The 26,064-nt window shown below is 43.5% G+C and overlaps 2 protein-coding genes across 9 annotated transcripts in view; one reads left to right on the top strand and one right to left on the bottom strand.

The window, feature by feature from the left end:
• Window positions 1-1,619: 1,619 nt before the first annotated feature.
• Window positions 1,620-24,990, top strand: Eif2d (eukaryotic translation initiation factor 2D). Of its 6 annotated transcripts, none has more exons than XM_020166697.2 (15): window positions 1,620-1,828; window positions 2,657-2,847; window positions 4,290-4,373; window positions 4,873-4,963; window positions 7,534-7,641; window positions 9,690-9,934; window positions 10,340-10,457; window positions 12,254-12,299; window positions 12,659-12,762; window positions 12,883-13,032; window positions 13,361-13,450; window positions 14,915-15,010; window positions 16,474-16,594; window positions 18,272-18,446; window positions 20,270-24,990. In XM_020166697.2, the coding sequence occupies exons 1-15, from the start codon at window positions 1,773-1,775 to the stop codon at window positions 20,338-20,340; spliced, it is 1,746 nt and encodes a 581-aa protein (XP_020022286.1). In that variant the 5' UTR covers window positions 1,620-1,772; the 3' UTR covers window positions 20,341-24,990. The 6 variants fall into 6 exon arrangements, with proteins under 6 accessions (XP_020022286.1, XP_020022288.1, XP_020022289.1 ...); XM_020166699.2 differs by having other exon boundaries at window positions 12,677-12,762; XM_020166700.2 differs by lacking the exon at window positions 14,915-15,010.
• Window positions 22,825-26,064, bottom strand: part of Rassf5 (Ras association domain family member 5) — a 65,506-nt gene continuing 62,266 nt past the window's right edge. For all 3 annotated transcript variants that reach the window (XM_074048479.1, XM_074048478.1, XM_020166696.2), the window contains one exon: window positions 22,825-25,227. In XM_074048479.1, coding sequence (XP_073904580.1) covers window positions 25,075-25,227 — 153 coding nt within the window. In that variant the 3' untranslated portion in view covers window positions 22,825-25,074. The remainder of the gene's footprint in view (window positions 25,228-26,064) is intronic.

Genomic DNA, 26,064 nt, shown 5'->3' on the forward strand with positions numbered 1-26,064 from the left:
AGTGTGGGTTTCATTAGAAGGGTAGAGAAGGCTTGTGAAAGAATAGTGAGTAGTTGTGAGTGACGTATCAGTCTGGGCATCCTTTGATCCTATTGATTTCAAGAGGAGTTGTCGGACTGAGCTCCTTGAAGTCAAAGGGCTTGTGTCTAATTCATCTTAATAACAACAGAGACTGATCAGAATGGGGTGAGTAATTTTGTTGAATTAAATAAATTGAATTATCTTTATTGGAGTTCATTTGGGAAGGGAAAGGAAAGAAAGGTTAAAGAACAAGGAATCTCTTTCAAATATTCCTTACTCTTGTAAGGAATGTACCTTAAAGCCACATTCCTGCCAAGAGTAATTAGTGAAAATGATTTTTCCCCAGAAAATGGCAGTCTTTTTGGTATAGTTGGCCCAAGTCTTACTGCAATTCTGCATCTCGGACTCAGGAGTGGAGGAACAGGCTGGGAGCCCTGTGAAGTGCACTGGAGCTGCAAAATGAACACGAAGGAATCCAGACTTGCTGGACTCAGTTCAGCCAACTTGTCCAGCAACAGAGTAGGCCAGGTCATCGATTTGGGCAGAGAGGTGGGGTCATACCATGCTCACCAGAAAAAGGAGCTCTTGATTTACTAAGGGGGAAGCTGGATGCCAGTATGCCTAATCCCCTGGATCTTGGCTCCTACTTGATAACATTTAATGAATTTTTAGGCTTATAATAGGCATCTTCTTATCCAGGACATGTGGTATACAAAATTCCCCTAGCTTAAAATTTTTAGCATTCCCCTAAGTAACTTTCCTCGGCTGTCTAGATAGAGGCTTCCCCACTTCCTTTGGGGTGTACCATAACAGCCCAAAGGGCATCAGGTATCCCAACTATGGCCACATGGGGGCAGTGTCTTCCTCTGGGCTCCTTTGACTTTGACCTTGTGGCTGGGATACTTCAGAATAAAGCCTTGGTGGGTCAGAGGTGTAGAAGTTGGGGCTGGCACCTAGGTCCCAGGGAAGGTGATGGGCAGACACTTGAGGAGGCCTGTCTTTGGACAACCAATGTGGAATTCTCCTTTGTGTTCAATGAATTAAACAACCGGATATATATATATTTTTTTAATTATTGGTGAAGGGACACTGCGCTCTGGAGTTTTAATATACAAAATTTAATTTCGTAGGGACCAGGACCCCAGGTCCTCTCAGGGAAACCTAATCTCTGTCCTCTGCCTGTGTGAGCATGGGGCAAACGAGTGACTTTCCTAATACTATTATTATCACCCCCATTAAATTAAAAATCAGGGAGGAGAGAATCCTCGCTGAAGTCTCTAGCTGACAATACAATGCAAAGAAGTTAATAAAAAGCCTTCAAGAAAAGCATTCAAGAGGTCTGTAAGTTAAATGTAAATTCAATACTTTTGTGGAATAAAACCAAATTGAATTAGAATGGGAGTTTTTACACAACTGTTGGCGTGGGCGGACACTAACAAACCTGCAGGTACAGCACCTGCGGCAAAAAGGCAGCTAGGGACACGAGAGGGGATGTCTCCAGGTCCCGCCCCGCCCCGCCCCGCCCCGCCCCGCCCCGCCCTGCTTCAGTTCCAGGACTCGCCACTAGGGGCGGCAGCGGACTCCACAGCAGCACCGGCTGCAAAGCTGTGCGGCCCAGGTTTCCAGCCGGGTCCTTTTCGTCGACGGGCTTCCAGCATGGCTGCGCCCAGGGCTGCCGGCCCGGGGTCCGCCACGCTCTCACTTTCCTGACAGTTCCTGGCTCTTGTCTCCCCCGGGCTACCCCAGCAGACATGTTCGCCAAGGCCTTTCGGGTCAAGTCCAACACGGCCATCAAGGGGTCGGACAGGTGAGGGAGAGAAGACGTTTGCTCTGGCCACGAGGCCTCCGGGCATGTCGGGGTCCCGGTTAGGTTGGGTCAGCCGAGCTGGGGCAGAAGCCGGGGGACATAAGAGGAAGTTTAGATACATTTGGAGGTGACAGTGGGGAGGGGACCCATTTTATCTTCCAGGCTGTCTTCTGGACATTCTGGAGAGATTAAAAGAAGTAATCAGTGTTTACTGACTGCGGGCTATTTCGATGTTGTGGAGGATGTAAAAATGAAAGAATACAGGGTCCCTGCCCGCCACAGAGTTGACGGACCCTAGGGAAAGATCAGGTGAGGCATCGAGAACTAAAAGTATAGGAGAAGTGTCCAGTGATTGTGGTGGGAGGGGCCAGGCAGGTGTGGTAAGGAGAACTGTATCTGTTCACAGTGTCGCAAACACAGCTAGCTCCTTGGGAATTTTGGAACTAGTGTTCCATATGTGTCATTCTTGGTACCGTGGCATAACTGTTTTATAACAAGCTGACAGACTTGCCAAACATATGAGAAAGGAATGGGTCTGAGGGCCAGGCATGAAGTTGGGAATGGAGGGCTGGGTTTCCTATGTCAGGCTAATTTTAATTGTTCACTGGGCTTCGGTGTTCCAGTCAGTAAAATGGAAAGACATGCCTAGGGACATCAGAACATGGACCTATGAGACACTGAATGAGAAAGAACAGGATTTTGGAAGAGTGTGTGAGAACAGGGCATCATAAACCAGTCTTTTCTTAGCCTTTATGAGTCATTCTGAATCTCCCCATATTTATTGAAGTCCATCTAGGTAGTATTATGGTGCTGGTGTACTTTCTGCAGGAGAAAGCTTCGGGCTGATGTGACAGCTGCTTTCCCCACCCTTGGAACAGATCAGGTCTCTGAGTTAATACCTGGAAAGGAGGACCTCAACATTGTAAAGTTATATGCTCACAAAGGGGATGCAGTGACTGTGTACATGAGTGGTGGCAACCCCATCCTATTTGAACTGGAGAAAAATCTGTATCCAACAGGTATGGCAATAGAGTGGAGATGGCCATTATTACAGTCCTTGTTTAACACCTACTTCTGTATTTCTTCCATTAACCTGCCTGTAGTAGATCAAAGAAGCACAGAATCTTTCAATACTCCTAAGGATCTTTGCAGACCAAGTGTTCTTAGAATTGAATCTTTCAAAACCAGAAATTGTTATAGGAGGGAGAAAAACAAAAACATCCAATACAGAAAGATGATTACAAAGGGAAGTTCTGAGATAAAGAAGCAATGCTGAGTTCACAGTGGGCTAACTAGGGACAGAGCAGAGATTCTACAAAGAATGAAATTTCAGGACTTGTAAAAAAAAAATTCCTTAAAGCTATCTGCAATAGGATTTTCTTTCTTTTCTTTTCTTTTTTTTTTTTTTTGGTAGCACTGGGGTTTGAACTAAGGGCCTTGTGCTTGTTAGGCAGGTGCTCTACCTCTTGAGCCACTCTGCCAGCCTCACGAGTTTCTTAAGATACTGAGTTGAGGTACTGTGCTAGGAAACAAGCTGGATTAATTACATCACATAACCAGCTGTCTTAGTGATATCCTTCAATTGGGATGTCTCAGAGATTCCTTCTTAGGCTCTCACCAGTTTTCTAGGAGTCTTTACTTTCTCTTTGTCATAGATTTCAGGAACTCAGTTTTTTTTCTCTTTTCCATACTTGTGGATACCTACTTCATCACTTGGGGCTTTTCTTCCTTCAAGGTTGCCTGCAACAGTGCAATGCAGTCTCCTTAGTCCACTCCCTTCTCCTCCCTGTCAGTTCTCTGCTGTACCTGAAGACAAACACAGACCCCCTTTTTTTTTTTTTTCTTTTGGTAGTACTAGGGTTTGAACTCAGGACCTATTGCTTACTGGGCAAGCCTTCTTCCACTTGAGCCACTCTCCCAATCCTTTTTTTGCTTTAGTTTGTTTTTAAGATAGGATCTTGGCTTTGTCCAGGCCTATCTTGGACAGCAGTCCTCCTACCTCTGTTTCCCAAGTAGTTGGAATTAATAGCTGTGTGTACCACACCCAACAAACACAGATCCTTCTTGATTTAAGGGTTTTAGTGCTGATCACTGGAAACAAGAAAAATGAGAAAGTTTCAACATTTTTTATAGCCTGGTTCTGTTTTTTAACTCACTTCCTTCTGAGGTCATAAATGGAAGCCTGTTGGTTCTCTGTCCACACATTTGATCCACTATGCCCATTTTCTGCTGCTGCAATCCAGATGGAGCAATAGGGCCTCCAGGTCTCAAGTAACACCAGTTCCTTAGATCTCTGCTTTCCTCATGAATGAAACTTCTTTGGGTACCCTCTTTACAACCTTCTCTCTGGCTTTGAGCTGAGCCTCTTTTCTGTATAATAATTAAAGTGACCATAGTGTTAGGCTTTGCAAGTTCCCTAGCAGGTTGGAAGTAAGTGTTTTCTGGCTCACTTTTTGTGCAGTGTACACACTGTGGTCCTATCCTGATCTTCTACCGACCTTCACAACATGGCCTCTGGTACTCGAAAAACTGGTTGGGGGAGCAGGTAAGATTTTCCTATATTCTGGCTATCGCCTGAAATCTACTTAGTAACACCAAAGGACTCAATAAGTTTGTGTGTCTCCAGTGTTCATATGGTTGAAAACAGAAATTTCCTCCCTGTTGTGTATGTTATACCTCTCTCACTTGTCTGGTTCCATGAGTTCTCTGGGCCTCTCTGACCTGTTTTAAGCCTTACATAAGATAAGTGATGTGAAAGTACTTTGTGAACTGCCTTATACTGTACTTTAAATCAATTAGCTAAATTTAGAGAATTTACACAAAGTATATTATGCTGCAGGACACTCAACCTGGTGCTTCTATTTGACCACAAGCTCCTCAAAAGGAGGGCTGATACTCAAGTTACCATTTTAAATTTTCATTGTGAGTAACGCTAATGATACCTAGTAAACATTTCTTTGTCGAGTGAATGAGAAAATGATGAAGTAAAACATGGAATGAGATGGAAGCAGAAAGTAAGGTGTGACATTCTTGTTTTGTTACAGATTTGATGCTGCCAGGACTAGTGGTGCCCCCTGCTGGTCTGCCTCAGGTACAGAAGGGTGACCTCTGTGCCATTGCCTTGGTGGGGAACAGGTACTGTGCCAGGCAGCTGTGCCTTTTGGGGGAGAAACGTAGGTAAAAAGGAAGTGGAGGGAAATGACAGCTTCCAAAGCATATGGACAAAGAATTGAAAGAAAAATCAGGTTCTTCTGGAAGAAGCAGATAGTGGGCCACTGGAATGATGGTGAGCCTGTGGAGTGTCAATACGTCTGGACTTAGGGTGCCAAAGATACTGCAGAGTTCTTTACCCAGATTCTTCTGATGGTAACATCTTATATAACTATAGTGTAGTCATCACAACTAAGGAATTAATTAAGTTGTCATGACTTGAGACAGTATTGTTAACTAAACTACAGCCTTTTTATGTCTCCCCAGGTTTTCCACTAGCATCGTTTTTCCACTTAAGGGTCCAGTCTCAGATACCACATTGCATTTAGTGTCATATCTTCTAGCTTCCTTCTGTCTGTGACATTCTCTTTTTTTCCCATTCTCATCTTTTCATTATTTTTAATAGCGTTAGTGAGATATAGTTTACATACCAAAGATTTGCCTGTCTTAAATGTACAAATGAATGGTTGTTAGTGTATTTTCAGAGTTATTGAACCATCATCTTACTGCTTCCATTTTTACACTTTTTTTTTTTTTTTTGGCGGTGCTGGAGATGGAACCTGGGACCTTGTACATGTGAGGCAAGCACTCTTCCACTGAGCTATACCCAGCTCCCACTGCTTCTTTTTAGAAATAATCCTAAAAAGTTAAAAGCCCCCTCACCCCGCAATCCTTTTCTCTCTAGAAGTAAACATTATCAGTTGTGTATGTATTGTTTTTTCACCTAATACAGTATTTGCATGTCGGCATGCAAACCTGCAGGATCTTTTTACCTGCTGTATGGTGATGGAGGAGGTCCTATCCTTGTGGGCATTCAAGTTGCCCCAATTTGTCTCTATTCCAAATAATATTCTCTTAATATTTTTAGAAATGCTGGTACCAATATTTTTCTAGAGTAGATACTAAAAAACAGAACTTTAAGTTGAAGTTCATGTGTTTTTTTCTGTTTCCCTATGATAAAAACCTGTCATTTTTCACTCCTACTGTAGCATATATGGAGCCTATGTCTACATTTTCACCAATACTGGATATGATGGGATCAGGTAGTGGCAATGTAGACACAGAGGTGGAGGGTAAAGAATTAATGGGTCCTGGTCACTGATAAGCTGAGATGTTAAGGAAGAAGTCCTTTGTGGAAGATGCCCAAGTGTTAGGCACGAATGACAGGTGGATTTAATGGAGGCTGTTAATCAGGATGAGGAATGATAGGGGAGAGATATGATGTAGGGGATGGAAGAAAACATGAAGTTAAGATTTTGTTTTGGAAATTATTCCTCCAATTCCCAGAATGAAGAATGACATTTTATTATTTTAATCATTGCTTCTTTGAAAGAGAAGGAAGTTGTAGGCATGTGTTTAAAGAGGGGGGTCAGTGTTTAAAGATCTTGTTTTTGCCACTGATTTCCTTGAACCTTTTAGAACCAAGCACCTAGAAGCCTTTCTTGTTTACCTATAGCAAAAAAACACAGTTGAAAAGAGTGGTGTGTTAATCAGTTTCTCCCCCCAAATTCTATCAAAACACATGAATGGATACTTTATCTGTTCAGTTTAGCTTTTATAGTGTATATGGGGATGGAGCTTAGAGAAGGTTCATGGCAGCGGTAGGGTCCCAATAGGGGTTTTCCAAAAATACAAGTTGTTCACACACCCAAGTTCTTGAGCCTTTCACCTTTTGAGGATGGAAGAAAAAGACTTAAGAACTGAGAAAGAAGTCAGATTCAAAGTTTCTATGGCAGGAACTGCCCTATAGGCATAGTAAGCGGAACCACCATGCTTAGTAAAATAAATTTAAGTTCAAGTTTTGGGCTTTGTCTTGATTTTTCACTCTTGGACCCAGGCTACTTTGCCAGGCTGTGACTTCACTCACTGTTCAGCTAGTCACGTGTCCTCACAAGCAGTGTATGAACAGTGCTGACAGATGTCTCATTTGAGCTTGGGAGCTTTAATAGTTACCAAAAATTTAGTTGTTTTGAAGGTCCAGCAACACCCCATGCTTAGGTATATAATTAGAGCAAGCCCAGGTTGTAAAGAGTCACCTTAGGTGCCTCTCTTGTTGATTTCACTACTTCTCAGTTCCCTCTTTTCCTGGGACATCTCTCCAGCCTGATTTATGGTGTGTAAATTGCCTCTTCTCTGAACTTCCTTATAGGGTAATAGCTGTGCTTCTTAAAGGCACTTTTGAAAGGGAACTTTAAATATCCTTCCAAGTCATGCTTGGGCTTAATTGATAATAGGAATAAAACAAAGGTCATGAGTGTCAGAAAAGAAGTTACTTACACAGAGGGACAATATTTGCTCAAGGGATATTTGAAAATAATATTTATAGGCAGTTTGAAGAAAATTAAGACCCAACTGAGGCTAGTTTTGTAATATAAATGGATGCTTCAGACTGAGAATTGTAGTGCTATCACCACATGGGAGAAAAGATGGTTTGAATATCTGTCCCCTTATCGTAGACTCTGTCTGACCCTTGTCTCTGTCCTCCTCCTTCCTAGAGCCCCCATGGCAATCGGAGTGGCTACCATGTCCACAGTTGAGATGCTGACTTCAGGCCTGAAAGGAAGGGGCTTCTCTGTGCTCCACACTTTCCAGGATCACTTGTGGTGGGTACAACATTTCTTCTGCTTGCATGGAGTAGGGGTGGGTGAGAGAGCATGGGTCCTGAGACTCAGAAGTGTGAGTATTGGTCCCAGTGTGTTAAGGTGGGTTGCTAGCCCCAGACTTTCATTTCCTTGTTAAATGTGAGGGAAGACTTGTTTTTTCCTGTTCACACAAGTTAAAGAGAATTTTGGTTATTTTCTAGATAAATTTTAGACTCCTAGACCTGGAAGAAGACCTTAGGGATTGTCTACTCTGCCCTTCAGTGGGGAATACTCATTTTTAATAGCTTTAGTTGATATGGTTTTATCTGCCATGTACATTTTGACATCATCTGGCCCCAAAACAAAGGTTTCTGAATCCAGATCAATCCTCAAACACCAGGACATTAGCTAGTTAACTGGTTGCTTTTGTTATTCATGTCTCACATCTTGGAGCTCCTCATTAGGAAGTAACACATTCTGCACTTCAGAGCCCCTACCTGTTCCTTTCCTGAATTTTTTCTTGTCATTTTATCAAAACAGTAAATAAGTCAGTGTAGCTTGTCTTTCAGCTAAGTGCTGTGGCCTGTTGGTGTACGTATTTTATATTTTCTAGCCCAGTCTTGGAATTGCTCATTTTAAAAGTGTTGGCCCAGCCTCCTTTGCTAACTTCATTAGCCTGTTTTTTTAGCACATGTTTCATGACAGATGTTGTCCTAACACCTTGTTTTCTAACTCTCAGTTTGGGCAACAGCAATCAAAGTCAAGTCTTAAGTCCTTTTATCAACAGCTGCATCAACCCCCCATTCCCACTTAAATATTTATTGTTTACCTGATCAAAATAGCCTAAACAGACACTTTGGCCTGACTGCTAAAAATACTGATAAGCCTTGCTGCAACTATTAGTTAAAACTCAGTTTGATTTACATAATTTTGATGAAACCAAAGCTTTAAACTTTCTGTATGCTCTGCTAAATGGCATTGCTTTTCTTCCTGTCCTCCCAAGATTTAGGAATAAATCTGGTTCTGTGAATTAGATTTTTTGCTTTTTTTTTTTTTTTGGCAGTACTGGGGTTTGAACTCAGGGCTTATATTTGCTAGGCAGGCACTCTACCACTTGAGGTACTCTTCCACTCCAGCCCTGATTTTTGTATTGGGTTTTTTCAAAATAGGGTCTTACAAATTGCCTCTGACTGGCTTCAAACCATGATACTCCTGATCTCTGCCTCCCTAGTAGCTAGGATTACAGGTGTGAGCCACCAGCACCCAGTGAATTTTTGCTTTTGCTTTAACACAGAAGCCACTGATTCTGCAGTCATTGAGTAGCCTGGGTGTTTTGTGTTTTGTTACATAGGCTCAGTCCTGGCTTTGTACTTCACCAAACTGGTACCACAGGGGCATTTGTGATTCTTCTTTTTTTGGGGTCAGGGGGAGGATACAGGTGCTTTACCACTAGAGTGGCACCCATCCCCCAGCCCTTTTTGCTTTTATGCCCAGGCTGCTTGGGCCACCATCCTCCTATTTGTGCTTTCCACATAGTTGGAGTGACAGGTGTGCATCACAACATCTACTTTTTTATTGGTTGAGATGGGGTCTTTTGGACTTTTTGCCTGGACTGTCCTCAGAGTGTGATCCTACCTATCTCGTCTCTTGAGTAGCTAGGATTACAGACATGAATTACCATGCTTGGCTATATTTGTAATCTTAATCTTGTTTAATTCAAATTTGTTTACTAATTTTTATTCATATGAAGGGAGTTCTTTTAGGGGTTTATCTTTAATTGGTTTTTCTTTAATCTTTCTCTGTTGCAGGATGACTATTAATGATACAATTACATTATTCCTTGGGGTAGGGAGAAGGCAAGAATTACTCTCCCCATTTCAGAGATGAGGAAACTGAGGCCCAGAGTGAATTGGAATAGAGTTGAGATGAGAGCACAGTGCTCTGCTTTGTCCTGGACATCCCTACCTGCTGGCTCTTGCTAACTCTGAGCGCCTGGCTGACTCTGCCCTGACTGGGGTGGGAGAATGTTGTGGCTGCTGCTCGGTGTTTCTGACATGAGATTCTTCCAGGCGGTCTGGAGACAAGTCCTCTCCACCTTCCATTGTTCCACTGGTACCGGATCCTGCAGATCTCAATGAAGAGAAAGTAGATCCTGCCCTACAGGGAGACCTGAGGGCCCTGACTCTGGAGGGAGAGGAGATGGAGAATGGGGAGGTTCATCAGGCACATGGGGAGAAGTCCCCTCCAGAAGCCTCAGAAGACACCAGCGTCAGGACCCTGAGCCAAGACTCCAAAGATAGCAAACCCCTTCAAGGTATGGCTCCAGAAGTAGAAGGCCCACCCTTCCCTCTGACTGGAATGGCACTGAAGCTCTGGTAGGTGAGGGGAGAACCCTTGTTTACGGTGGAGGAGATGCAACAGACTTGTGATGGTTCTGTCTGAGTCCTTTCCACATAAGTCAGTATCTTCTCCCAGGTGCCCATCTACTCTGGCACTTACACTGTTTCAAGCCCTGGAGGCCCCTAGAGTTTCTTTTGGCTCTGACTTCCTGACTTGAGCTCAGTGCTCAAGAGTCTAGGAACTTTGGTACCTGGGAATATGTTCTGTTGGCTCTCCAAGTGGGTGAGGTAGAAACAGAGTTGTGTGGGGTGGTTTCTTACCCTGTGCCAGGTACTCTGCATTCCTCAGGAAGGATATGGTTCTTGTCCTTTTCTTGCAGAACAAATGGATGAACTGTTGCAGCAGTGCTTCTTGCACGCTTTAAAGTGCCGAGTCAAGAAGGCTGACCTCCCTTTACTCACCAGCACTCTCCTTGGCAGCCACATGTTCTCCTGCTGGTATGGAAGGCACTGCTGTGGGTAGGGGCCAAGGGCTGGGTCTTGTGTTCTTGTCAGTAGAGTAGAAAAGGGTTAATGGGAGCTGGGAGCTGGTTGAGTGACATACTATGGGAAGAGCAGAGCAAAAGATTGATCTGGCAAGTAAATTAGGTTTTAGGTTTTAAAAACTTAAATTTTAGCCAACAAAAGGATGTTGATGAAATGGAAGATTAAAATTCCCTATAATCTCTGAATTCTGCCTGTGCTGTGGTGGTTCTGGGCTGTCTCTTCTGAATTAGGCAGTGTGTCCTGCCCAGGAAGTCTTCTAGCAGCCTTTCTGTCAGGGGCTTCTTCTGGAATCCATTCCTCACACTTTGAAAAGTAGGTTGACCAGATTAGATTGGATCAGGAGAAAGAACAGGTGTGAGGCCCCATCTAATCCAAAACATAGCCACCAGGAAAGGCAGTACTGCATGTGGATAGAATCTTGACTTTGAAAACAGCCATCTGGGTTCAACTGCCAGCTCCCCAGGGTGTTGGCCAAGGCAGATTTCAACTGATTCCCATACTCCTAAAATTGCTGTAAAGATTGCATAGCCTGTTCTACAATGAGTATTCATGCCAGGAGGTTGCTTGTTGATGTTTAACCAGACACCAAACTTCTTTCTGAGAAGCTTGCTCTGTTTTTTTCGGTTTGTTTGTTTTGTTTTTTGGTGGTACTGGTGCTTCACTCTTGCTAGGCCGGAGGCACTCTACCACTTGAGCCACTCTACCAGCTGAAAGTATGATCTCGTGCTTTACACATGGTCTTCCTATGCAAGTGTGGCATCAGGAGTGTGTGGTGGGGTCCTTGGTAATCTGTCCTGGTCTTGCTGGGTTGCAAGTGACTGGGAAAGAGGCCCCAGAGTATCCTCTAGGACAGATGTTAGATTGAAGTAGGTTCTAGAAGGGCTCTCTGAGGGCTGGAAGTGTGGCTCAAGCAGTAGGGTGCCTGCTAGTATGTGCTTCACAGTAGAATGTGAGGCCCTGAGTTCAAACCCCAGTACTGCCCCCCACCAAGAAGAAAAAAATTGAAGGGCTCTTTAAATATTCCACTGCTCCTGAGTGAAAATAACTTTTATCAGGTGCTTCTACCCAAACACTAATTGCTCTAAGGCAAGAGTCAACAAACTTTGTATAAAGGGCCAGAAAGTAAATATTTTAGGTTTTTCAGGCCACACAGTATCTGTTGCACAACCCTGCCGTTGTACTGTACCGTGACCATAGACAGCGGATAAGCGGTGGGTATTGCTGAGTTGGGTCTGAGATGCGATTTTCTGAATCCTGTTCTAGGCCTGCCTCCCCACAGTGTGAGCTTCCTGTTGGAAAGGTTCTCCTTGAAGTAGAACTTTTGAGGCCACAGAAGGTTCTGGTTTGAGAGGAATCCAGATCTAGATCCAATGTAGTAGCCACTAGCCACATGTGGCCAATCCATTTAAATTAATTAAAAGTAAATAAAATTTAAAATTCAGGTGCTTAATCACAGTACACACATTTGAAGTGCTTAATAGCCACATGGATGGTTAATGGCTACCATATTGGGCAACAAAGACAGAAATCTTCTGTGTTCAATGAAAGTGCTGCTGGACAGCACTGACTCAAGAGTGTCCAGTCATCTGCATCCTACTCTGATGCCACCAGCGGGCAAAAGGTTCTGAAACAGTAGCCTCTCACTGAACATGGAGGAAGAATGGTGAGGAAAAGGCCCTCTCCATATCAGGCAGGCCCCTACCACCTCTGCTTTGTTGGCTTGACTTGCTTTTTCTATCTGCCGTCAGCCCTGAAGGACAACAACTGGACATAAAGAAGTCAAGCTACAAAAAGGTAAGGACAGGTGTCTTCTTTGCATACCTGACATGAATCAGATGGATGAGCCCTGTCTACAAGGCTCAGAGTAGAATTAAGTTTTATGATTCCAGGTATAAGGGGGAATAAAGAAACTCCCTGAGCTGAGCAGTGGGACACCCACTCCCCTCCCTTTTTGGTCCCTTTCTATCTGATGAGAGTCTGATAGTCACTAGTTAGTCTCTAGCAGCTTCTTGCTTCCCGACCCACAGGGCAGGGACCTCCCAGTTCCTAGTTTGATCACAGCCATCCAGTTCCCACCTTGCTGGGCCTGGCATTTCCTGTGTGCTCAGGTGTGGGAAGTCAGTGACATTCCCTACACTGGCCTCTCTCCCCAGCTGTCTAAATTCCTGCAGCACATGCAGCAGGAGCAGATTATCCAGGTGAAGGAGCTGAGCAAAGGGGTGGAGAGCATTGTGTCTGTGGACTGGAAACACCCAAGGTGAGTGTGGGGCCTGGTCACTGCAGCTCAGCTGGCTTCAGGACACCTGGGCCATGGACTGGGGATTGCTGAGGCCCTAGTATGAAATGTGTTTTTTTCTTTCCTTCTGCTGGGTTTTAGGATCACATCTTTCATCATACCCGAGCCCTCCCCGACCTCCCCGGCTGTCCAAGAGGGTGGCAGGGAACAGCCCTATCACCCTCCAGATATAAAACCCCTCTACTGTGTCCCAGCCAGCATGACCCTGCTCTTCCAGGAGTCTGGCCACAAGTGAGTTTGGGTAGAGCAGCCCTTCTTTGCCTGTGTGGTGTTCTGACCTACACCTTCTCTCTCTCTGAGTAGTGTTCTGCAACTGGCAGAACCTGCTGTGCCTCTGTCACCCTTTCTCCCAAATTCAACTTCATGCCTCCTTCCTGGGGGCATTTCTCTGGACTAAGTGGAGGAGAGTAGGTCTCTCCCTTTTCTATTATTCTTCACACAGTCTTGCTCGCTTCAGTCAGGGAAAGAAGAAAGCAGAGGTTGAAAGCCAAGCAAAGTGCTGCTGTATTTGCAGTCTGTCTCCTGACACAGATGAAATAACCCATCACCTCTCTCCTAGGAAGGGGAGCACTCTGGAGGGCCGTGAGGTCAGAACAATCATCATTGACTATGCCAAAAAAAATGACCTTGTTGATGCAAACAACAAAAAGTGAGTAGATGAGGAGAAGGAGGTCTGTCTTGTCAGGTCTTCATCTTTAGCAGACATAGATACATTTGGGGATGGAATATAGAAAGTCTCAGCATCTTAGAAACAAGCAAGATTTGTGTGGACATCTACTGTTATCAGCTATGGTCTTCAGATCCGTAAGTGCAGTCAGCATGGACTATAGACTTGAGTAAACAATATCTCATGTATGTCCACCATGATCTTTAAGTGCAGATGGCTGTTGTGAGGAATGAAATGCAGACTTGAAAAAAAACTAAGGTCATTGTAGCTTTTTGGTATTTTTCTTTCTTTCACTTTTTTTTGGGGGGGGGTTGTATTGTTTTCTTTTTTTTTTGGTGGTGGTACTGACTTTTGACTCGCTTTTGTTAGACAACTCTGCAACTTAAGCCACATTTTCAGCTCTTTTTGCTGTAGTTTTTTTTTTTTTTTTTTTTTTTTCAAGTAAGGTCTTGCTTTTTTTGCCCAGGCCAGTGTGGACCTCCTACTTACGCCTTCCTTGTAGCTGGGATTATAAGCATATGTTACCACACCAAACTTTTTTGTTGAAATAGTGTTTCAACTTTTTCCCTGAATTGGCTTGAACTGGAAACCTCCTGATCTTTGCCTCCCAAATAGCTGGGATAATAGGCATGAGCACTGCATCCAGTTGTATTATTTTCTTAATAAATGGACATAGATGGTATACTACTAGATGAAAAGAGTTCCATTGGTTTTTTTGTTTTGTTTTGGTGATTCTGAGGATCAAACCCAGAGCGATACACATGCTAGGCAAGTGCTCTACAACTGAGCTACATCTCCAGCCCTTGGGTTTTGAGACAGGATTCCACTATGTGGCCCAGGCTGACCTCCAACTCATGATCTTCCTGAGTCCTGAGATCACAGGTATCAGCTTCCACACCAGGCTTCTCTTCATTTTTTTTAATGTTTAAATTTATTTTAAATTAATTTTCATTTATTTTGTGGTGCTAGGGGTAGAATCCAGGGCCTTATACATGCTTGGTATAGACTCTACCACTGAGCCTCACCCCCCATCCCAAAATTATTACTCAGATTGTACAAATTCATGGGGTTCTGTGTGATAATCCACTACATGCATACAGTGTGTAATGATCAAATTGGGGTAGTTATTTATATCCCCACTTCCTGTCTTCCTTTCTTGCTGGTCTGCTTACAATTAAGCCTAGAAAGCTGCAGTAATGTGGTTAGAAGCAGAACTGAGCCAAGAATCTTGGTCTTCGAAGTTACCTGGTCCCACATTCTCCTCCACCACCTGCTATTCCTCCTAGGAAAGTGTTCACTTGTATCTCCCAAGGGCACATTGCCTGATAGACTCTGAGTCTGATTCTGAATGACCATAAAGGACACACAGGAGATGACTCCTTAGCCATCTCTGGGGTCAGAAGGGTCAAATCTTAGAGTTCTTTAATGCTGCTTCTTTCCCGTTAGTCTGGTGAAATTGGATCCCATCCTGTCTGATTGCATCTTAGAGAAAAATGAACAGCACACAGTCACGAAGCTTCCGTGGGACTGTCTCCTAAGCAGGTAACAGGGACTGGCAGTCCTTCTCCAACTTTTCTGCCCCGTCTCCTTAATATGTATTACACTGAACTTCGAAATCATCACTATCTTAGTCTATGACTTTCTTTATAAGTCATACCATGCTGTCTCCATAAACACAGGCTTGAGTGATTCTGATGTGAAGGGTCTTTGGGACAAGTTAAACCAACACAACATAGGAGAACTTGAGAAGAAGAAAGAAAAGAAACATTAACTAAAAATAAGTGGCAAATCAGGCCAAGTCAGGATCAAGAGTTTGAAGCCAGCCTAGGCTACATAGTGAGTTCCAAGCTAGCCAAGGTTAATAGCAAGTTTCAAATAAACAAATAAAGCGAGGCATGGTGGCTCATGTTTGTAATCTTAGCTACTTGAGAAGTGGGGATTAGGAGGGTTGCAGTTCTTGGTTGGTCTGACTAAAAGCGAGATTTAATCTCACCTATAAAAAGGCTGGGTGTGGTGGCGTGCACCTGTCATCCCAACTTCACTGGAAGCATAAATAGGAGGATCCATGGTCCAAGCTGGCCCAGGCATAAACAAGAGACCCTATTCAAGAAATATCTAAAGCAAAACAAATTGGTGGCTTGGCTGAAGTCGTAGAATGCCTAACTAGCAAGCTCAAGGCCATGAATTCAAACCCCAGTACCGCCAAAAAAAAAAGTAAAAATGAAAACTTCAACTAGAGAAACAAAAGAAGGCTAGGGGGTATTGTTTTAAAGTCTTCAAAGAAAATATTCTTAATACTTTTTTTTCCCCACAGAACCATAACTGAAAATAATTTATATTAGGAATCAGGAAACTACATCCCATGGGCCAAATCTGGCCTGCCAGCTGTTTTTGTAAATAAAGTTTTATTGAAACACACCCATTTATGTATTGTCTGTGGAATACTTTGTGCTATAGTGGCAGAGTTGAGTAGCTGTTCTGTAAAACCTAAAATATTTACTGTTGGGCCCCTTTTAGAAAAAAGTTCATCAATTCTGAAATATATGATACCAGAGAAAATTGGTTAGATAAAAGGTAGAAATTCCATGTGATAAAGGTGTACTATGAAAGATTTTGAAATGTGAAGAAAAGTGAAGCAGCATCTGGAGCTGGGTAGTGTGTTCTTGAGACAGGTAGTAACTTCCACAAAATGGACTAGACAGATTTTCAGAAGGCCAGGCCAGTGGGCAGTTTCCAAGGGCGCAAGTCACTGATGTTCCCTTCTCTAAATCAGTAGTTCTCAACTTTGGCTGCACCTTAGGGAGCTTGAATGAATGTATATGCCTGGTCTGCGACACTGTTTTGGTTGGTCTGGGGTGCATCTCCCTACGTGATCTGAATAATTGTAATGTGCAGTCACGTTGTAAACCACTGCCCTATAAGGTCAGCTTATACTCAGTGCCTGCCCATGTGAGAGCCAGCTTCTGTGGGTTTTGTCACTTCATAACTCAGAACTTTCCTTTCAGATGCTTGGAAAAACTGCAGCCTGCTTATCAAATGACCTTTCCTGGGAAAGATCCTGTTGTGAAGAAAGGGAAAATCTATCCCATTGACATCACCCTAGCGCAGAGAGCTTATAATAAAAAGGTAATTTTTTAAAAGGTACAGTGTTTGAGGATGGTGATTTAATGTCCTTGCTAAGTTCTAGTCTCCCTAATATGATCGGAGGTTTTTAGATTGGCTTCAAACACTTCAAAGGTTGTATGATACACCCATGCTTGTGTACCTGGGCTGGGCATGGATAAAACAGGTAGAGCTCACCCTTGCCTCCCCTCTCCCTGTAGGATTCTGTCCTAGGAAATTTCTAGAGCCTGTTTCCAAAGATTTTATTTATTTATTTTTTTCTCAGTACTACATTATAGGCTTTCAGCTCTTATACATTGGGCCTTGCTCAATGAAAATAGCTTGTAAAAACTGCTGAAGGAACCGAGTGTGTTCAGGTTGACAACACAAAATTGTAGGGAACAAAGTACATCTGTCCTTAAATATGTGGAAAGCTGTCTTCTGCAAAAGGAGAGCTCTTATTCTGTATTCTGTGTCTGGAGAAGACAGATATAGCATTATTGAGTAGACATTCCAAGAAGACAGACTTGGGTTCAAATAAGAGAACTTTGCGGGCTGTGATTAAATGTAGTCTTTGCCTCTCTTCTTGACCTTGAGCAAGTTATTCAATCTTTTGTAACGTGAAAAATGGGGATAATACCTACCACATAAGCCATTGTGAGGATCAAATAAAGGAATATACATGGTTGAAGCATGTAGAATAGTACTTGACAAGTAAGCAGTCATGATAAATGAGAACTGGCCACAATAACTGTAATTAGCAATAATTATGGGCCAGACACACTAAGCAATTTTATATATATTAGTTTTAACACTAATTTTCTATTAATGATAACAACTAAAACGGTCCAATTATTTATAAAATAGTGAGTTATTTTCCAAAAGGCAGCACACAAAGGTCAGGTGGCCCCTTGTTGGGGAAAGATGCAGTTGGGGGCTCATGTGTCAGGGAGGGTTTGGTCCCTGATGGGGCCGCTAAAGACTCACTGACTCTCAGGTTCTAAATCTGGAGTCCCTTGCAAGTCTAAGGGTGTTTTGTTTTTTTCTTTTTTGAACTTTTAGAGACTGTTGCTAGCAACCCTTTCCCACCCACCCCAATAGTAACACACTTTCACCATCTTTAATCATGAATGAAAGAAAATTTGTTTCAAAGCAATAAGAGATGTGATTTTTTAAAAAAGCATTAATGTTTTCTGTTTTGTCTTACAGTCACACACATTTTTATCATGTGAAGTTGATAATAATAGAAAAGAACATGTGTTGCTGACTAGATACTTGATATTAAAGAATTATTGCTAATTTGTTTTTAGATGTGATGATGATTTTATTTTTATCTTAAAAAGAGTCCTTATCTTTTGAAGATACATACTGAAGTATCTATAGATGAAATGACCTGAAGTCTGGAAGGATTTGCTGTAAGGTAATCCTTAAGTCAGGACTATTTTGATTAAAAAATAAACCATGTTATATATGGGATAGAGTATCCCACTAATAATAAAACATACAAATTGGCTAGGATAGAAAGAATCATTTTTGAAGCATAAAATACATTATGTGGACAAAAGTACCATGGTTATAGGGGTAGCAAGCCATTGGAGAACACAAGGGTGAGGAAGCTGCTAAGGGTCTGTTAAGACCTCTGGAGAGAAGGGTGTGCGGTCAGCACCCACCATCAATCTGCTATCCCCATCGTCCCCCCAGGTGACTGTGGTCCGGAACTTGGAGACCTATGGTCTGGACCCATCCTCAGTGGCTGCCATCCTCCAGCAGCGATGCCAGGCCAGCACCACTGTCACTCCTGCCCCTGGGGCCAAGGACAGCCTGCAGGTGCAGATCCAAGGAAACCAGGTCCACCATCTCAGCCAGCTGTTGCTTGGTGAGTATCCCTTCTGAAGAGCAGAGGCATTAGGCTAGCATGGTAAAGCTCTTCCTGCCAACTCACCTTGGTCTAGGTATCTTAATACGTGTGTGTGTGTGTGTGTGTGTGTGTGTGTGTGTGTGTACACACATATATATGCAGTCTTCCAGTGGTTCCACTTCACAGTGGTGTGAAAATGGTTCACACATTCAGCAGAAGCCATAAGTCACATTCTGTATTTTGAACTTTTCCTGGGCTAGCCATATGCCCTCAGGACTCCTGAGAGATTGGACAGCAGCAGCAGCTCTCAGTCAACCAGTGCTCCAGGGTGCAGTGTGCTGCTGACCCTGAGTTCCCTAGGTTAGCATTTTCAGTTCACCTTATTTTCAGCTTAGGATGGGTATATCAGGACATACCCTGTCCTCAGTTCAGGAGCATCTGCATATGTGCATACACGCTCCCATATACATGTCCACCTAGTTCATAGCAGTGAGCCGGAGGTGGAACCAATGTCTGAGCCAGATACTTGGCCCTTTCCTGTCAGTGCTTTCTTTGCTATACATACTATTGTATTAGTTTTCTTCCTGGTCCCCTCTTTTTATAAACCATTCGTTGAGTACCCCAACTGTGCTGGGCACATTGCTGGGCTTTTGGTAGGCATCTCCTTAATCACAACAATGTAACAAGTAACTGTTACCTGTTTGGCAAATGAGGAAACTGAGGTCCAGAAAGTGAGAACAAGGTTCAGTACCCTGTCCAGAGCTCTCCTACCTCTTGAGTGCCATAGCTGGGCTCAGAACTTTTTTCTTCTCCAGAGCCTAAGTTCTTTCTATTCACTCTGGATCACCAGCCTCCAGACTGTCCTTAGTTCAAACCCTTCTCCACAGATACGCCTGAATCAACTTTCTAAAACAAATATGATGGCATTACTCCTCTCTAAAAAACTTTTTTTGTCTGTTCAGTGCCTTCAGAATAAGCTTCTAAGCTCAATAAACAAGCCTCTCCTAGTCCTCCCTGCAGGCTCTCTGCAGCTCCCACTCCTGGCTTGTCCCACATATCTGCTTTCACCGGTACTGTCCCCTTGCCTTATGTGTCCTCCCACACCCTAAGTCTGCCTGTCCACAAAAGTTCATTGGCCAAAGTCAGGGATCATGTTCCATTCCTCTAAATGAGCATTTAAAAATTGCTAATGCTGCAATTCCTGATGGGCATTTGTTTCTGGTTAGTGTCTGCAGCATGACTGACCCTTTTCTCATGTCTGAACCCCTGGCTAGAGTGAGCTTCTCGAAGCAAAGACCTTACCTTTCTCATGCTTGTCCCAGCCTCAGGTCTAAACACAGTAAATACTCAATAAATAAATTTATTTTACAGCCTATGACAGTCCCTAGCAGTTAACTTTCAGAGTTAGCTTCCCCTTTATGTGAGGAACCCCATATGAGGTACTGAGAAGAAATAGAGAAAACTAGATGAGCACATACACATACCATTTCTCTCAGGAAAAAATTCTAAGTGGTACTTTCTAGTACCTAGAAAGTAGCTAGCAGTGTGAAAACTACTAAAGTATGCACTTAGCCTCCATGTGTGGGGTAAAAGGTCCATGTCAGAAGGGATCCCTGAAAAGATGAGCTTGAGCTGAGTGTAGAAGAACAGATGACATTTTAGAAATCGTTAGAACAGTCTTTACAGCAGGAATGAGCACACTGGGGCCAGGAGAGGTGGGGAGGTTACAGGGGACCGTGGACCTGGCTCAAGGAGTAACATTATAAGACATGGGAAGTGTGTGTGGGGTGGGTAGAGCTAGACTAGGCTCCACTGAGGAGTTTCTGCTTTTTGGATTGTAGAAGAGTATCGACTCCCTCGAAAACACATCCAAGGCCTAGAAAATGCCCCCAAACCTGGCAAGAAGAAGTGACAGACTCTTGTTTCATGCGGTGGATTCCGGTGGTAATTTATATGAGCATGGTCAGCTTTTACAAATAAAAAAATTAATTATTTGCCAAATGTTTTTATTCCAATCTAAATCTGATTCCCTTCTTGTTTCCTCCACTTAGTGAAAATGTTGTACTAACTTTCAAAGTCAGAAGCATCTGAAATGGGCAGATGAGGCTGCCATGCTGTACCTTTCCCTTCATGTGGTTTCAATGGCTCAATTCCTCCCCTGCTTTCAAGGCAGAACAGCCCAAAGTTCAAGCAGGTGGGGTCTTCTGTTTTTAAATACCCTCTACCAAGTATCCCACAGCTTCCTGCTCATCTGTTTCTACCACCTAGTTGGGAAATAGTCCCTTTCCATCTCTAAAAGTGTTAGTCACATAAAAAACACAACCCAGCTGTTCTCTGCCACCAAAGTAACAGAAAAATTGACTCTAAAAGTACAATTTTATTGTACTTTGACAATAAAAGTACAGTAGAACATGGGTTTCTGTATCACCATGGGTCTAGCCCAGTTTAGCACACTGACACTATGGGTAAATTTGTGATCTGACTCTACGATGAGTTTTGTTTCAGTGAAGTCTTAGCCAGCAAATGCCTCCTTTAGTCCTACCTTCTTAACCTGGGGTTCACAGGGGCCTTCAGTCGGTTCAGAGGGCCTATGAACTCCCTGAAGTGCTGCACAAGATTCTGTCACATTCCAAAGAGATCAGTGGAAATGTTCAGAACCACTGCTCCTATCCCTCTAAAGTTCATGAAAGTCATCTTTGTGACCAGACCTTTTCTCGTGTGACAGGAGTAAAGGCTGTGCTAAATCCTGGATTTTATCTTCAAGAAATAATCACACTTCATGGACTTTTTTTCTTATCATCTCACTTTTTTGGCAGTACTGAGAATAGAACTTGGGGCTTTGAGTTTGCTAGGCAAGCATTCTACTACTTGAGCCATGCCCCAGCCCTCACTTTTTAAAAACTGAGATTGGAAAGGCTTGAAAATATCCACAATGTCCATGGATTACCCATCTGATGCTTAGAAATGAAGAAAGGGATGGGTATGAAAATGTATGTGTGGTACCTCCTACCTTTTGCTGTCAGGTGCAGAATAGGCCTTTCCACTAGTAAGAAAATACCTTAACCTCACTCACTAATCCTGTCTACTGGCATGAACACATGGAACCTAGAAAGGATTTCTAGAAATTACCCCAAATAGAATCTGATTGCAGAGAAGCTTTTGGACAGCCAGAGTTTGATCTGAGGGAGTAGTAGTGAAATATGTTCCTTAATATGAATATGAATAACACACAGTGCAAAATTACTTCACAAACATCTGTTTTGAGCAGTTTTGGAGGGATTGGGGGTTCAGAGAGATTATGCCTTTTTTTAAAATCCCTGTTAAAGACATAAGGCAGTAATGGTGGAGGAGGTTCCCACAAAAGGAAAAGAATGTCTTCTCTTACCTGTGGTTTAACTCAGTACTTTGCTATGACAGTACTGTTGAGACCTGTGCTTTGAATGGTTTTTCCAGTAATAGTGACACATTTGCATTGAGTCACCATCCTTTCCCACACGTGAACAGCATGGAAATATATAAGAAGGCAGGGTAGAATTAGCCAGTGTATTCTTTTTTTTCTGTGTGCTAAGGCAAGTAATCTATATCAAGGTCAAACTTACAACTTTGAACCTGTTAACCCTATGCTATAATTAAATGAGTGCCAGTGAAAAGCAGAAACTGCTTTGTTTCTGTGATTTGGCAGGGATTGAAAGGATACCTCTTGGAGTTCTAGGTGGACTCACGTTACAAATGTGTATCATAATTGGCTAATTTTAAGGGTGTCTGGTGTATAGAGTATTTTCTCTTACAGGGAGGTAGGGGCTAAACTAGGATGAGCTCTGAAGAACGCTTATAGCCTAGGGGCTGCATTCATTGCAGGATATGTGATCAACCCTGGAAGATAGGCAAGAATTTCTCCTTAATAACTTTTATGTGGTTATTTCTGTGATCATGGAGATGTTCCTTTGCAGAGGATGCCAAAGTGAGACTGTGTGGGTCATCTAATTCAGCCCTCCTTCTCTAGGGGAAATGATAAACTTCCAAACACATTCCTATCTTATTTTTAAATATTTCAGAAGAACCATTATTTATCTCAGTAGCCTGTCCTTGAATTTAACCATCCTTAGCTCCAAAAAGCCCTGCTCTTTTATAACTCAGTATTTGCTTCTGTACTGAGTCCCCTCTCCTCTTCAGCTCTGGGGAGGTATAGAATAGCCAGGCACCTGAGCAACAACTTCCAGCCCACACATTTGGACAGTTTTCTCAAAAGTATTTGAACAGTAGCCGTCATTCCTGTTTCCTGACAAAAGAAAACCTGGCTTTGCCACTAAGTGTGTGATCATCTCTGATTCCCCTTCACTCCCCAGGCCAATTTCCATAAGATGGCAAAGTTCAAGGAAGACATTTTCATTGTGAATCATTTTTACCACAAGCTTTTATTACTTTTTAAAACCCATATAAGAAAGACATTTAAAAAGAAAATATCCTCAAAACAAACAAACACACACTGAGCAACACAACCATAGAAGGCACTACAGCAGTTATACCCACCTCTGGGAGGGAGGGGAACTCTACACATACTTTCCAGAGGCTCAAACCTCATTCTAGGTCCAGGGTCTAACTGCTTCAAAGTCTTAATTTCCCATCATTTCCTTATTTCATAAACACCCTTTTCTCTTTATATATAGCTATATGCTTCTCTCTCTCTCTCTCTCTCTCTATATATATATATATATACACACACACACACGACTTTCTTCTCAAAAATAAAGTAACCATCCCCATGGAGGTTCTCAGCAGCATTCACAGCGGTTGCAGCAGGAGCCATGCCTTCTCTGATTTTAGAGACATGCAGAATGAGGGAAGTGACTCAACTGCTCCCTGTGACACAGCAGGGAGAGTGAGTTCTTAAGGGAGGGAGGTGATAAGGCTGAGCATGAGATGGCAGATAACCTGGGAGTTTCTGTCTTATACAGTCCTTTAGAGTTGCTAGCTTGTGTTGCTTTTGCAGCTCTAAAGACAACACAGTTTGTATGACAAGGGGTCAGCATTCCTCTGGGATAAGGGGCAGTGTGGACTCAGCCTGGATCAGGGAGGGAACGTCTTAGGCTACATGAACAAGCTTGGGCCCTAGGTCCCCTAGAGGGACCTGAGAAGGCAGAGGACAGCAAAAAAATGGTCTCTTAGAAACTGGATTGGAACAGCAGCCCTGCTTTGAAAAAAGACAAGTCCTTCTCCCTCTCCTTTAGAGGTCTTTGCAGTCCTAGCTACTTGCTGGAATTGTCTAATTTATTTTAAACTTGAACCTAAACAAGGAGCCAGTACAAAAGTTCAGATTCAGGAATCTGATTCTCCCTGTCCATGTGGTCTGATACTACTTCTTAGTAGTCAAAGCCTAGGAACCTGGATGGGTAGAAGGAGTGACCCTCACCCCGTACGTGGAGGGAGGGCTCCTCTGGCCTTGTATCCCACACCACTGTTGTCCACTTCCTGGCAGTAACAAGCCAGCAACAGAGCTTCAAGCTAATATGCCCTGCTCTTTCTCTCTCCCTCTTTCTCTGAAAACAAAAAGGCACTGAGGTCAATGGGGAGGCCAGGCCCATGGGTTTGTTGAGTGCAGTGTCTCGGGCAGGCCGTTCTTCAAAACAGAAAGGACTCCAAGCTGGCCTAGTTGCAGGATCCCCCTCTGTAATCAAGGCCACTCCTTGGGAAGCTCCTGGAGATCCCAGCATCTTGGTAGGAGAAGGGAGGCAGTGCTGGAGGCCAAGAGCAGAGAACCAAAGCAGCCCAGGCCCTCTACTCTAACTGGGGGAAGGCTAAAGATAGGTTTCTCTACAATGCTTTTTTGGTTTTCTCTTGCCTGATTTCCTGACTCAGCAGGAGACTTTGAGAATGGTTAATGGCTGGTTTCCCTTTGGTGGAAACACGTGAGGATGATGACAATATTCAACTTTGTAACTCAAAACAAACAACTGTTGGTACACATATGCAGATACATGCCTTTGGGTTTACATGTGCAGTCTCAGATGATGAGGGCCAGGGCCAGTGCCTGCTGCAACTTCTGTGGAAATTTCTGAGCTGATTTCAGCTTTGGTTCTCCTTACCTGGAGCATCTGGGGCCCATAACTGCATGAACTTGCCTTAAGAATGAACAGTGGGCACCTTAGGGCAATCCTTTTGTGAGCATTATCCTGCTTTCAGGTCTTAGCTCAGACCTACTAAAGAAATATGCTACAATGTTTGACTCATAAATAAAGGTACTATCGGTTTCAAATAAGAGAAATTGAAGAACCAAAGCCAGGGGAACATATAGCTCTAAAACCTTTTGCTTTCCTTTTGCTGGCTGGTATGATATGTTCCAGTTTGGTGACCAAAGACACAACTATCTGGTTTGTGGAAGGCTTGCAGATTGAGAGAGGATGGTACTGTTCATCTCACATGAGTTCTGATCACCCACAGAGCCTGCTGATGGGCATGGCGTGAAGGGTGGGCAGGAATCGGCCCCCACACAAACACTTGTCCATGGAAGAGACTTTGTGCCACATATGAACTGCTGGGCAGGCACAAATACACCCACCAGAGGTGTCCTGAGAAAAAGTGTCTGTTGCAAAATAATAATTAATAAAAATAGATCTGAGGGCACTGGGAGGAGAGGAAGCGAGACCGGTTACCCAGGTTTGCCCTGGGATTCTCGTAAGGCCTCCTCCAGTTTCTGTCTAAACTTGTTGTACTTCTTCTGCACTTGTTGAATTTTGTCCTGCTCTTCTTTTTCCAGGATCGTTAGGAAGTTCTGGAGCTCAGGGATGGAGAAGGCATCCCACTGTGAGGGTGAGGGAGATCAGGGAAGAAAGAGAAGAGGAAATGGGTTAGCAGTTAGCATGATCTGAGGGCCCTGCTGCCTTTACACAGTTCACACAGGTGATTCACGCACACTCTACTACTGAATGGCAGTGCCATGAATGAAGCTTGGGTCATATATGTCTGTCACACCAGCAATGAAAGTTCATATCATGGCATCTTGTGACCAAGAGATTACAGTCAGTAAGTTCCGTTTTTATTTTGAAAATCAATAGTAGCTGAAGTCTTGGTGATGCTAGAGCCTCCCAGGTTCCCAACAAGCAACAACTTCAGAGGCAGGTGGAAGACTGCTGGACTTGGACCCTGGACTCTCAGGTCAGGGACTGACCACCTTTCACCAGCTGTGTGACCTTGAGCACTCACTCTACCCCTGGTCTTGTATGCTCCTCCCCCTAGGATGAGGGGGCTGCTGCCCTTCCTATTAGAGCAGATGGGACAGCATGCCTATGAAGCTCAGGAGAGCCTTGTTGGCTCCAGCCTGTGCAGAAGGGACTGGGTGCCTAAGTGTGACTCTACTTAGGCTGTCCTTAGAGCAAAGGCCCCCAAAGGGCCAAGGAATGAGAGTCCTTAGCACTTTGAGCATGAAGGAGCATTATGGTTTATCTGGTTTAATCCCTACATTGGATAAATTAGAGACTTGCAGTCCACAGAAAGGTGAACTAGAACTAGAACCCAGGTCTTCTTTCCATAGGGCCAACAGCGTTCACACCTTTCAGTGGAATCCTTTTCCAAACAAGCTATTCTATAGACTTGAACAGATAAAGCAGATGGGAGAGGAGCTTTCATGGTTAAAGTGGGG

This window comes from Castor canadensis, chromosome 11, assembly GCF_047511655.1.
Source record: "Castor canadensis chromosome 11, mCasCan1.hap1v2, whole genome shotgun sequence".
NCBI classification, from domain to species: domain Eukaryota; kingdom Metazoa; phylum Chordata; class Mammalia; order Rodentia; family Castoridae; genus Castor; species Castor canadensis.

Bases quoted from the DNA above. Each gene is read 5' to 3' on its own strand.
- Eif2d (XM_020166697.2), top strand. From the start codon at position 1,773: ATGTTCGCCAAGGCCTTTCGGGTCAAGTCCAACACGGCCATCAAGGGG. The intron at 12,763-12,882 runs GTGAGTGTGGGG...GCTGGGTTTTAG, and splicing joins GTGGACTGGAAACACCCAAG to GATCACATCTTTCATCATAC. The intron at 13,451-14,914 runs GTGAGTAGATGA...CTTTCCCGTTAG, and splicing joins GTTGATGCAAACAACAAAAA to TCTGGTGAAATTGGATCCCA.